Below are 12,680 nucleotides of genomic sequence, written 5' to 3' on the forward strand. Positions count from 1 at the left end.
AGCAGGAAAGTTCGTGAGACTCTTGTCTCCAATTAACCATCAGAAAAAGCCAGAAGGGGCACTGTGGCTCAAGTGGTAGAGTGCTAGCTTTGAGCCAAAGAAGGTCAGGGATGGAGCCCAGGCCCTGAGTTCAAGCCCCAGTAGCAGCACACAGTATCGGTGCACACAAAAAAGAAGGGGGTGTGTGGAAAGGTTCTGGTGTGTCTGTGGTATAGCAAGGAGTGGTTGTAACAACTATCATAGGCCTGAGAAGATGCTTATAAAAAAACACTTGCTATTTAGAATATGATCTTTGGGGGCAGAACCATGACAAGAGCTAGAACTGTGTGACCTCAATGTCCCCCTCTGCTTGCTGACATGCTAATCTCAGGAGGTATACACTGGTTTGTGAGTGCTCACACGTTGTTCCCATCCATAGCCCAGCTCTCACACAGGCTTCCTTATGTTTGTTTTTTTCTGTTCATAAGTCAGGGGGCTTGAACTCAGGGCTAGCTCTACCATTTTGAGCCACAGTGCTACTTCTGGTTTTCTGGTGGTTAGTTGGTGATAAGGGTCTCATGGCCTTTCCTGCCTGGTCTAGCTTTGAACTGTGATCCTCAGACCTCAACCTCCTGACTAGCTAGTATTAAAGGCATGAGCCACTAGCCCCCAGCTTCCCATATGTTTTTACTGATGTGGCTTCTTTAGTGACTCTTGCCTGCAGAGAGGCCAGGCTCTGACATTTCTCTTCTTAGTAATCATTGCGGTTGATATTATTTTCACTAGCTGGCCAGGGATCCTTTTATTCCCTGAGCACATGTGTGTGTTACCACAAAGTACACATGTGCACTCAGGCCAAAAGATCGATCTCCCAAGAGGAGAAAATTTTGAAGGATACACAAAACACTAGAAAAATTCTAATCATGACACCTCCTAAATTTGTCCAGTATAATGTCCAAGGCATTTTGGTTTTCCATTTTGTTTGTAGACAAGATCTCACTCTCTATTTTTTAAGTCTTTAACTTGCAGTTTTCCTGCCTATCCCTTCCAAATGCTGGGATTACAGACATGCGCACCACACCTACCTGGGTTTGCTTTTTAATTTTACTTCTATTTTTTCCAATATATAATATACCATGGTATAAGATTTTAGAAGAACAAAATGACATTGAAGGGAAAATAAGTTTTCCTCATTCTTTTCTCCAGTATTGAAACATAATATAACCACGTATGGTATCCTTTCAGAAATATTGAGTGCCTAAGGGCATAGGTACATGTTAGATGTGTTTGGTGTCTCTCTGTGTCTTACACCCACCCATCCATATAGCTCTCTCTAACAACTCTTTTATTTCATTCTAACCCTGTAAGGCAGGCAGTTGCTATCCTCATGTTACAGAGGGGAGCAGGTCAATGTCTAGCGAAGGGAGATGACTTATATAAGGTCTCCTAGGCAGTAAGTGAGTCATCAGAACTTAATTTTCTTTTTTTTCTTTTTTGGTGCTAGTTCTGGGCTTGACCTCAGGGCCTGGGTTCTGTCCCTGAGTTTTTGTGCTCAATACTAACGCTCTACCACTTTGAGCCACAGCTCCATTTCCAGCTTTTTTTTTTCTTTCTGTTCCTGGGGCTTGAACTCTGGGCCTTGACGCTGTCCCTAGGCTCCTTTTGCTCAAAACTGGCACTCTGCCACTTGAGCCATAGCTCCACTTCTTGGTTTTTCTGGTGGTTAATTTGAAATAAGAGTCTCACAGACCTGCCTGGGCTGGCTTTGAACCACAATCTTCAGATCTCAGCCTCCTGAGTAGGATTACAGTCACCAGTGCTTGCCCCTCTGGCCTTTATTTATTTTTTGATAGTCAGTTTGATTAGGCTCTCACAGACTTTCCTGCCCAGGCTGGCTTTGTACCATGATCCTCAGATCTCAGCCTTCTGAGTATCCAGTATTACAGGCATTAGCCACCGGTGCCAGGCCATCCAGAACTGTTACCTGCATTCTTCCTTCCACACTGAAGAGAGCCAGCTTCTGTACCTTGCACATGGCAGGAAATCCTACATACTCGCTTGTACTTAGAGTGATGAGGGAGAATCCTGTTTCCTATAACCATATTTTTATTATTCACACGCAGATTATATTAGACACAGTGTGGCAGGCATCGGGGTGGGTAACACTGGGGAAACAACACCTGGTCCTAACTGTCACCTGGATATTGTCCCTATCCCTCCACAGATCTACTTAGGCCCACCAGAGGAAAGCACAGCCCCCCCAGTGCCTCCACCTCGAGTGACAGCAAGAAGGCACAAACCAATCACTATTTCCAAACGCTTGCTTCGAGAAAGGACGGTTTTTTATACTTCCTCCCTGGATGAAAGTGAAGGTCAGTACTGAGATGGCTTCTGAGTGATGGATGCGTAGACACTAAGAGAATACTGCAAGTCAGGACTGGACATGTGGCCCTTTTTCTTCACACAGAATTAGACCTTTTCTATGGGTGAATGCAGTTGTAATAGTCAATGTACATATGTGAAAAATGGAGCCAGGTAACTTGAGGGAATGGGTGGAGTTGGGAGAGATGGGGCAGAATGATGGAAGAGGTGACATTGATCAAAATTCATTGTACTTGTAACCTGATGTGTTGAATTGAAGCACTTTTGTACAACCACATAAAGATAATAAAAATATTTTTTAATTAGCCAAGAAAAGTAAGTTTCATACTTTTGCCCAGAGAGGGAATTCAGGTTTTGGTGGTGGACAGGACAGGAATATATTTGTAAAGGGAGTTTCCATGACCCTTTACAAAGACAGTGGAATATCCAAGCTGTTCTTGGGTCTATTCCCTCAATACATTGAAATGTGTGCCTAAAGTGTTTCTCAGTTTTCTGAGATTTTGTTTTGTTTTGTTTGTGCTGGTCCTAAGGCTTGAACTCAGGGTCTGGGCACTGTTTTTGAGTCTCTTTTTGCTTAAGCCTAGTGCTGTACCACTTGAGCCACAGATCTACTTCAGTCTTTTTGGAGGTTAATTGAAGGTAACGGTCTCATGGACTTTCTGCCTGGGCTGGATTGGAACTGTGATCTTCATATCTCAGCCTCCTGAGTAGCTAGGATTACAGATGTTAACCACTCAGCTGTTCAGAGATTTATAAATTCAGATACAGAGAACATGGATTGAATAACTACCATATGCTTCATATTGTACTACATATAAGGAGAAAGTATTATACAGTCCTTGACCTCAAGGAGCTTTGAGGATCAAGGAAGACATAGATAATGTGAATAAATAAATATCACACAAAGGAATTTTGTTATCATTCATTCAACCTTGGCCTCTGCCACTGCTACTACACTCACAACTGCATTTTATTTGTGCTGGTAATGGGGCTTGAACTGAGGACCTCACACTCTTGCTTGGCTGTTTTTGTTCAAGTTGGCAGACACTCTACTACTTGAGCCACTTCTATGCTTCTGGGCTTTTTGCTGGTTAATTGGAGATAAGAGTCTCCTTTATTTATTGTTTTGATTATATTCTCACAGACTTTCCTGCCCAGGCTGGCTTTGTACTTTGATCCTCAGTTTTCAGCCTCCTTAGTAGCTAGGATTACAGGTATGAGCCACTAGGGCCCAGCTGTTCAGTTTTCTTGACTAGGTACTACAACTACCCATAAAATCTGTTAACATATTGATAATACTACATTTAAACTTTTTGAGAATGGTTAGGGTATTTTCCAAAGCAGTGTTACATTTTACTTTCCCACTAATAGTGGATGAAGGTTCTAATTTCTTTATATACTTGCCAATAGTTGCTATATCTGATTTTTTCATTTGAACCATCCTAAGTGGTTTGGAATCAAGAATCTCATTTAATCATCAGCATTCCTAGGTTAGGTATGTATGTGGAATTCCGTTTTATGGTGAAGTCATTGAAGTCTCAGGGAGGGAGAGTAGATTGCTTAAAATTACCAGTGGTACTAAATTTGTACCCATCCATCTTACCCCAGAGCTCATTTGCCCAGTAGAACAGTATGCTTCTTATAAGATGCCACAACAGTATTCTAAGAAGCAGGCAATTCTTCTGTTCACTTCTATTCTTCTCAAGTAGTAGTTCATTATCTTCTCTCTGAATGTATTATTGACCTTGCAAACATCATTTCGGTGGATCTTGCCACCAGCATCATGGATGCCTTTACATGCCAGGCTAAGCCCTGGCCATTCTATTTTTAATGAAGAGACTACATTTGTCCATCCTTACTGGTGCTCTTCTAGTTTTAGCTCTTTGTCCTCAACAGTGCTATAGTGGGTTCATCTACTGCTAATCTCTCTGATCAAATATACTTTTTATAATGAATCCAAAAGGATATTATGAAACCACAGATTTGACATTGTTTGCTTTATTGTTCTTTGTGATCCAAAAATGAGCATGACACCAATTCATGACCCTCATGATAGAGCTCTGACCTGTCTTAACCTAATTTGTTCTCATGTTTCATCTCAAATGATCTGGCCAACTTAAATTGTTTTTTAAAAATATTTTCCTAGATATATCATGATATTTTACATGTAAATTTCTTGTGTAAAATACAAGGACCTTTTAAAAAGTAAGATCTTAATTTTATTCATCACAATTAAAGAATTTTTTTAAAAACCAATAATTTCTTAAGATCCGATGATCTACTCAACTGTCCAAATTCTCTTATTATCTCATTAAAGAAAATCTGGAGCTCAACCAGGCACTGGTGGCTCATACCTGTATTCCTAACTACTCACAGATCTGAGATCTAAGAAATATGGTTTGCAGCTACCTTAGGCAAGAAAATCCATAAGATTCTTATTAAGCAGCAAAAAGTCAAAAATGGAGGTGTGGTTCAAATGGTAGAGTGCCAGCCTTGAATGAAAATGTTAAGGAACAGCCTAAGGCCTGAGTTCAGGCCCCAATTCTGGCTTGCACGTGTGCACATGCACACACACACATACACACATACGCACACACGTGCACCAAGATCCAAACACCAGCCATGTATTATAATCATATAATCAGCTGCTACACCTGCCGGGTTTCATTTTGGTGAACAGAATCTATGTTCTTATGTATTAAGCTCTGATCTAAGTTTTTTTTTCCTTTAAAGATTATCTTCAAGTAGTCATACAAAGGATTTGCCATTTGACAAAGCAGTTTATGAATACAAAGCATCTTTATCACTGTTGCCCCTTTCAACATTGTCACCCATTCCCCCCCCCCCATCCCCTTACCTCACTCTACTAAGGGAGGAGACAGTCTCCTTACTGTAGATGTTATCAATTGGATAAATTCACTGATAGTCTTGGGGTACTCTGTGAATCACTTCAAAACTCATTTTCAAAAATTTGACTGTATTTGTAAGTTTCTTTAGAGAGTGTATCTGGCTTACATGGATGTCTCCTCTGTGTGTGTGTGTGTGTGTGTGTGTGTGTGTGTGTGTGTGTGTGTGTATTTGTTGCTACTGTGGCTTAAACTCAGGGCCTGAGTGCTGTCCCTTAGCTTTATTGCTGAAGGCTTGGTGGCACAATGTCACTTCAACTCTGTGATGAGTAATTGGAGATAAGAGTCTCAGGAATTTGTCTGCCACAGGTGGTTTTGAACCTCCATTCTCAGATTTCAACTTCCTGTGTAGCTAGTTTACAGACATAAACCACTGCCACCCCGCTTTCTCTTTAAGTAAGATATAGAATCAGTAAAAAACAGGGACTAATATCAGACAAAATTGTAAACCACAAAAGCGGGAGAAAGAACATGAAGTGATGACTATTTGAATTTTTTAAGAGGGTAGAGAAAGAAGTTAAATTGTTATGCTTATTATCTTGGAATTTGAGAGACCTTAACATATTACTTTTGAGAGAAATAATTAAGAGTTAGCTTATGTCTTTATTTAGAAAGGATAAAACATGCAATTGATTGGAGACTTGAAGTCCCTTTTAAATTACATATTTCTTTGAATAAATCAGCTTGATTTATTTGTGCTGTACTGAATCATGGTCATGACAAATCATATTCATATTTTGAATTAAATTTGCCATTTGAATAGGACCTGGGATTTCACATGAACTGGAGAGAGCAGAGATATTTTGTGAGATGTAGTCAGATGGTGGTCCAGTGATGGAAATTTTGAGAAATGTGCACCAATTTTAAAAATTATATATTTATGTATTAACATAAAACTTTTTTGTTAGTTGTGGGGGGTAAACTAGGACCTGGGCACTGTCCCTGAGCTTTTTTGTTCAAGGCCAGTGCTCTACCACTTTGAGTTACAGCATCACTTCTGGATTTCTGGTGGTGAATTAGAGATAAGAGACTCATCGACTTTCCTCCTGGCCTGACTTTGAACCATGGTTCTCAGATTTAACCTCCTGAATAGCTAGAATTACAGACATGAGCCACTGGCACCTGGCTAAAATAAAACTTTTTTTTTTTTTTTGGCCAGTCCTGGGCCTTGGACTCAGGGCCTGAGCACCATCCCTGGCTTCTTCCTGCTCAAGGCTAGCACTCTGCCTCTTGAGCCACAGCGCCGCTTCTGGCCGTTTTCTGTATATGTGGTGCTGGGGAATCGAACGTAGGTCCTCGTGTGTCCAAGGCAGGCACTCTTGCCACTAGGCTATATCCCCAGCCCAAAAGAAAACATTTTTAAAGGTTCTTATGAATTGTTTCTCTTTGCACCTACTTTTTCCAGATGAAATCCAACATTCAACACCCAATGGTACAATCAGCAGCAGCCTAGAACACCCCAAGCTGCCACAACACCTCAAACCCCCTATACAGAAGAGTGGAGAAGCTGATTCTGGGAGAAAGTCCCCTAGCAGGCTTGTTTCTGATGGCAAATTAGAGCCCTGTCTTGACATAGATGGAGCGAAGTTGATGTCCAGGTTACACGACGGAGGGACCAAGGCCACATTAAAGGCCACCAATGGACCTGTGCTAGGCTCTGGGCCTACAAAGACGCCTTCTTTTCATATAAAGAGACCAGCTCCCAGGCCCCTGCCTCAGCACAAGGAGGGTAAGTTCTTGAGAACCTGGGAAACAGAACTGACCCCAACTACTTTGTGCCTTGAGAACATCCTGGGGTTGGAGAGATACTGTGTGTGTGGGGGGGGGGGGGTGCATGTGTATACACAAGTGTGTGTGCACTGGTACTGGGCTTCAACTCAGAGCTTCTTGCCCTTGCCTGGCCTTTCATCTCAAGATTAGTGCTCTTCCACTTAAGCCATAGCTCCACTTCTCGCTTTTTGGTGATCAGTTGGAGTTAAGTGTCAAGGCACCCTGCTGCTGATTGCTCATGCCTGTAACCCTAGCTACCCAGCAAGCTGAGATCTGAGAATCAGGGTTCGAAGCTTGTCCAGACAGGAAAGTTCATGAGACTCTTATCTCCAATTAGTTACTAGGAAAAAAGGAAGTGGTGCTGTGGCTCAAAGTGGTATAGCACTAGCATTGAGCAGAAAAGCACAGCGCTCAGGCCCTGAGTTCAAGCTCCATGACCAACCACAGTGTTGTGGACTTTCTAGCTTTGGCTGGTCTTTGAACCTTGATCCTCAGATCTCTGCTTCCTGAGTAGCTAGGATTATAAATATAAGGATACATTTGGTGGTTTTATTTACTATCATTCATGTCTCTATCATTGTTTATTGTCAACCATGTACTTGGGCATTGTACTAGATGCTGATGTGATACTATTTCTTATACTCATTATCCTTCTCTGGAGAATATATTATTCTGGAGTTTTTTTTCTATTACAAACAGGATCCTAGAGGTAAGTGACATATTAAAGATTCAAAGCTGGAACTACAAAACTCCAAGCTAAATCTTACCATATCTGGCAGGCACCAAGGTCTATTTTTTCTATAAAGACATAGGTATGGCTTCACCTTCTGATGAGTAGCTTTGAATCTCTGAACTATTGTCTGGTTCATTTTTTGAGCTTGGTAGAACAAGAGACAAACGGGCACAACTTATGCAAAACTGTGATATTTTGAAATTATTACAAGCTCAAGATATGGCTGACACCTATAAATTTAATTGGTTATACACATGGAGGTCCATGTAGAGAGGTTGGGGCTAAGCCAAGGGAGTTTTGGAAGATATAATTCTATCAAGATCATATGGTCTAATGGAAAGAATATGGACTATGGTAACAGAAAGGCTTTATTCCAAGTTCTAGCTGTCTTACTTTGTAGCTAGATGACCTTCTAAATGGTAACTTATGTGTTTATATCTGGTGCTTTTCTAAATAAAAGACATTGAAAGCATTTCACAATATAGCCAAATGTAAAAACTTAAAAATGATAAGGCTAGGCCAAGGCTGAAACTTGGTAATATAGAGTACTTGCCTAGTATGCATGAGGCTCCTGGGTTCCATCTCCAGCACCACAGGAAAAAATTAGTAGGGTAATTTATTTCACAACTCTTATTTTTGCACTGGTACTGGGACTTGAACTCAGAGCTTTCTGCTCTTGCTTGGCTTTTGTTTTTTGCTCAAGGCTGGCACTCTACCACTTGTCTGCCAGGGCTGGCTTTGAACTATGATCAACACCCCTATCATCTTGAGACTTCAAACAAAAGTTAGCAAACTATGGCCCTTTGGGCCACATCAAGCCATGACTTCCTTTTACATAATCTCTAAGTGAATTTTGTTTGCATTTTTAAATGTTTGAGAGAAAAAAGTCATAAAGGAAAAATATTTAATAGCATGTGGAAATTATATGAAATTCAAATTTGTTCCACAAATACATATAATTTAGGGCTGCTTTCATGCTACTTCAACAGGATTTAGTGAGGAGCAAGAGAAAACCTGTGAAGCCTAACATGGAACCTTTACAGGAAAACTTGCTTACCTCTATCTGAGGTTGTAGAGCTCATGTAAGAAAACTGTGGCCAGCGGGTGAGTGAGGTAGGGGGCAAAGAGCATGGAAATGACCGGAATAGAGTTGGGATACAAAATGTTTTCCTTAAAGCCTTGCATGTTTCCTGGAATAATATCACAGATTTGCCTCCAACTTACAACAGAAAGCAAAATAGAGATCATGTGCTTAGAATTCCAAGTTCTTATGGGAAAATAAGCCCCCTTTCTAGGTAAAGCCCTTCCTCCTCTCTTTTTCCTTTAATTTTTTTGTGCTGTTATCAGGGCTTGAACCAGGACCTAATGCTTGCACTGGGCTTTTATGCTCATGTTAGGTGCTCTACCACTTGAGCCATGCCCCAGCCAACCTTTTCTTGGTTAATTGAAGATGAAATCTGTCCAACTTTTCTGTGAAGTCTAGCTTTGAGAACCATGATCCTCCAAGTCTCAGTCTTATGAATAGCTAGGATTACATGTGTGAACTACCCAATACCTGGCTACAGTACATTTCTTTTTTTGAAGACCAGGGTGGAAACTTTGTGCTGTAGGTCATGTCACAGAACAACCCATAGCATTGTGTCAGAGCACAGTTTAGTAAAAGCTGTTCTCTGTGTGTTGGGGAGAGGAGAAGACAGTACAATTCCCATGGAGCAATTGAATATAAAATCTTTGGCTTGATCAGATGTATCTGTGATCCCTGTTACTTAATCTCTTTGTACCTTGCTTTCCCTATCTGTAAAGCAAGGGGAAAAAAAGCTCACCCTACAAAACTATTACTGGAGCTCAAAGATATCACCAACAGGGCTGGGGATATGGCCTAGTGGCAAGAGTGCCTGCCTCGGATACACGAGGCCCTAGGTTCGATTCCCCAGCACCACATATACAGAAAACCGCCAGAAGCGGTGCTGTGGCTCAAGCGGCAGAGTGCTAGCCTTGAGCGAGAAGAAGCCAGGGACAGTGCTCAGGCCCTGAGTCCAAGGCCCAGGACTGGCAAAAAAAAAAAAAAAAAAAAGATATCACCAACAAATAAAAATATCTGCTATATAAGCAATATTTGAAATATGATCTTAATTCTCTCCGTCCCTGCTCTTCCCTCCCTCTCTATAATTTGCCTCTTATGGGAAGTAGCCAAGTAGGTCAGACTTCTATGTGGACATATGCTTCAGTTTATGTCAGATATTGACCTTCCCATCAGCCTAGTAGATGGTTGGATAACTGCACTTATACTCATGGTAAAATTGGTCCTTCTGGTTGCCATGTATGGAGAACCAAACAGATTCTGTCCACTTGGCACACATAAGAACTTAGCCCTCCCTATCAATTCAGCCTTTACCATCTTCTATGGCAGAGTACAATCTCAATGCCATCTCTTCTGCCCCTTCCTCTCCCTTTCTGGTACCTGTCCCCTGGGCTGCTGGCATCAACTGCTGCCATCTAATGGCATGCATTTATTTAAATAGTGATCTGACTTGGCCAGTACTCACCAGGCTTTGTAATTCGGGGTTGCAGCATAATCAGACTTTGCTTTCAGCCCTAAATCAGTTAGCAACAGACAAGATTTGATACAGGTGTTTATTTTTTGCCTCAAAGCCTCAGGCCTCCAGCCTTAGCTATAGAAAGCAGATCTGGGCTTATCTGGGCTTGAGCACTAAAGCAATGAAGCATCCTGAACAACAGAGCTGGAATGGTGTTACTGTGAGGTACAGAGTAGACCAGTTGAGCAGACAGCCCTCTCCTGATACTTTTCATTCAGTCTGCTGGCCAGGGGCCAATAATCAGCTGCAGTTCAGGGGCAGACTTTTGTTGGTTTTGTCTCTCTGGTAACTCTCTTAGTTTTCTAGGAATCCTCTACAGAGCAGCATTCAAAATGGGAATGGAAAGAGGGAAGCAGAGCAGAGGAGGTAGGATGGGAATTATTTAAAGGGGCCATAACATCAGAAGCATGGCCCATATACTGTGCATCATATGAAGGTTCCGACCTTTCCTCTATGCATTTTATGAGTGGAAAAATTAAGGTTTAAAAACATGAAGCAACTTGTCTAGGCTGCAAAGTACAGAGATGGAGCCTCACTCTAGACTTCTTAGCTCCAAGGTTGTATCTGTACTGGGGTTTGAACTTAGGATTTGGGTACTGTCCATGAGGCTTTTTTGTTTGTTTGTTTGTTTGTTTTTGCTCAAGGTTGGTGCTCTACCACTTGAGCTACAGCTTCGCTTTTGACTTTTGTGGTGGCTAATTGGAGATAAAAGTCTCATGGACTTTCTTACTGAGGCTGTCTTCCAACCAATATCCTTAAGTCTCACCCTCCCAAGTAGCTAGGATTACAGGTGTGAGCTATCAGTGCCTGGCAAGATTACAACTCTTTATAGTACATTTCTATTTCTTCAGCTTCTTTATCCACTTTCTTCTTTCTGGTTTTCTAACAGGAACGCATATTTGGGAGTGCAAAATTGTATAAGCCCTTCTTTCCATTTGATCTCATGTCAGTCCTGGCTTTTCAAAAGGCATACGTGTGTAGTTCTAGAGTGGAGTTCACCTCTTCCCTTCAGGTAATGATAGGAAAGAGAGTTGTATCCTATCTGTTTTTATGTCTTTGCACATTGATTCACCCATAGTGCTATGTGATGGGAGAGACAAAAGTCATGGTCCTGCCTTCTAAAGGTTCATGGGGAGGCTGGCATGCACCTAATTCCAGCTCAGTGTGATTTGTGTTTTAGTAGGGATGAGAATGAATTTCAGAAAGAGCATGAGTCAGGGAGCCTTCTTTATGCCCATGGTAACTGAGATTCAAGTAGAGGGCACAGCACATACTAGGGCCCAATGACACACGAGCTTCAGAGCACTTCACAGCTCTTTCCCCTCTTAAGAGAAACAACTTCATCTGGTGGGGCACTCCTGGGCTTGGAGGAAGGATACTTGTAAGGCTTTGCTCAGTCCCTGGGCCATCAATTCTCCACTGGCATGACTCATGCTATGAGTGACATTTGTATCTGCTTAAACGTATTAGGAGCAGACTTGCTCCTGCATTAATGGGTGTTCCTGGCCATTATCCACATTTTCTTGTTTGGACTCATTATGTTTTAATAATCTACAGTTTGGTTTTCATTTCTCTGCCTTTCCTGGAGCCTAAGTCCACATTGTTCCACACTGATAATTAATGGCTAAGGCTTCAAGTTGAGCAGTGAGCATGGACAAGTATCTTAGAAAGAAGTAAATCATGAAAACTGAAGGAAGCTACAGAAGGAAACAGTGTCCCCCTATTCTGTACTCTCTGGTTGGGTGGAGATAAATACAATGAACAGTAGAAGGATATATAGTAGATGGAAATAAATATAAGGAACAGGGGGTAGAAGATAGGACAAACAGGACCTAGGAAATCTTCAGATGCTCAGATTCTTTTTTTTTTTTTTTTTTTTTGCCAGTCCTGGGGCTTGAACTCGGGGCCTGGCACTGTTCCTGAGTTTCTTTTGCTCAAGGTTACCACTCTACCACTTGAGCCATAGCACCACTTCTGGACTTTTCTGTTTATGTGGTACGGAGGAATCAAACCCAGGGCTTCTTGCATGTTAGGAAAGCACTCTACTACTAAGCCACATTCCCAGCCTTCAGATTCTTTGGTTGTTATCATTTTATAGACAACAGTGTGCAAATAGGACTGGAGAGAGGAGACCAAATTTGAACAAGTTGAAGTTACAAAAGAAATGAAGCCAGGAGCTGCTGGCGCACACCTATAATCCTAGCTACTCAGGAGGCTGAGATCTGAGGATTGCAGTATGGCAAGCCAGAGCAGAAAAGTCTATGATACTCTTTTTTCCAATTAACCAGCAAAAAGCCAGAAATGGAGATGTGG

At 41.6% G+C, this 12,680-nt stretch overlaps 1 protein-coding gene across 4 annotated transcripts in view; it reads left to right on the forward strand.

The window, feature by feature from the left end:
- Positions 1 to 12,680, forward strand: part of Ophn1 (oligophrenin 1) — a 328,259-nt gene that overhangs the window by 288,923 nt on the left and 26,656 nt on the right. For all 4 annotated transcript variants that reach the window (XM_048336869.1, XM_048336872.1, XM_048336871.1 and 1 more), the window contains exons 20-21: positions 2,204 to 2,351; positions 6,673 to 6,996. In XM_048336869.1, the coding sequence (XP_048192826.1) occupies positions 2,204 to 2,351; positions 6,673 to 6,996 (472 nt within the window). The remainder of the gene's footprint in view (positions 1 to 2,203; positions 2,352 to 6,672; positions 6,997 to 12,680) is intronic.

Source organism: Perognathus longimembris, chromosome 28 (assembly GCF_023159225.1).
Source record: "Perognathus longimembris pacificus isolate PPM17 chromosome 28, ASM2315922v1, whole genome shotgun sequence".
NCBI classification, from domain to species: Eukaryota; Metazoa; Chordata; class Mammalia; order Rodentia; family Heteromyidae; genus Perognathus; species Perognathus longimembris.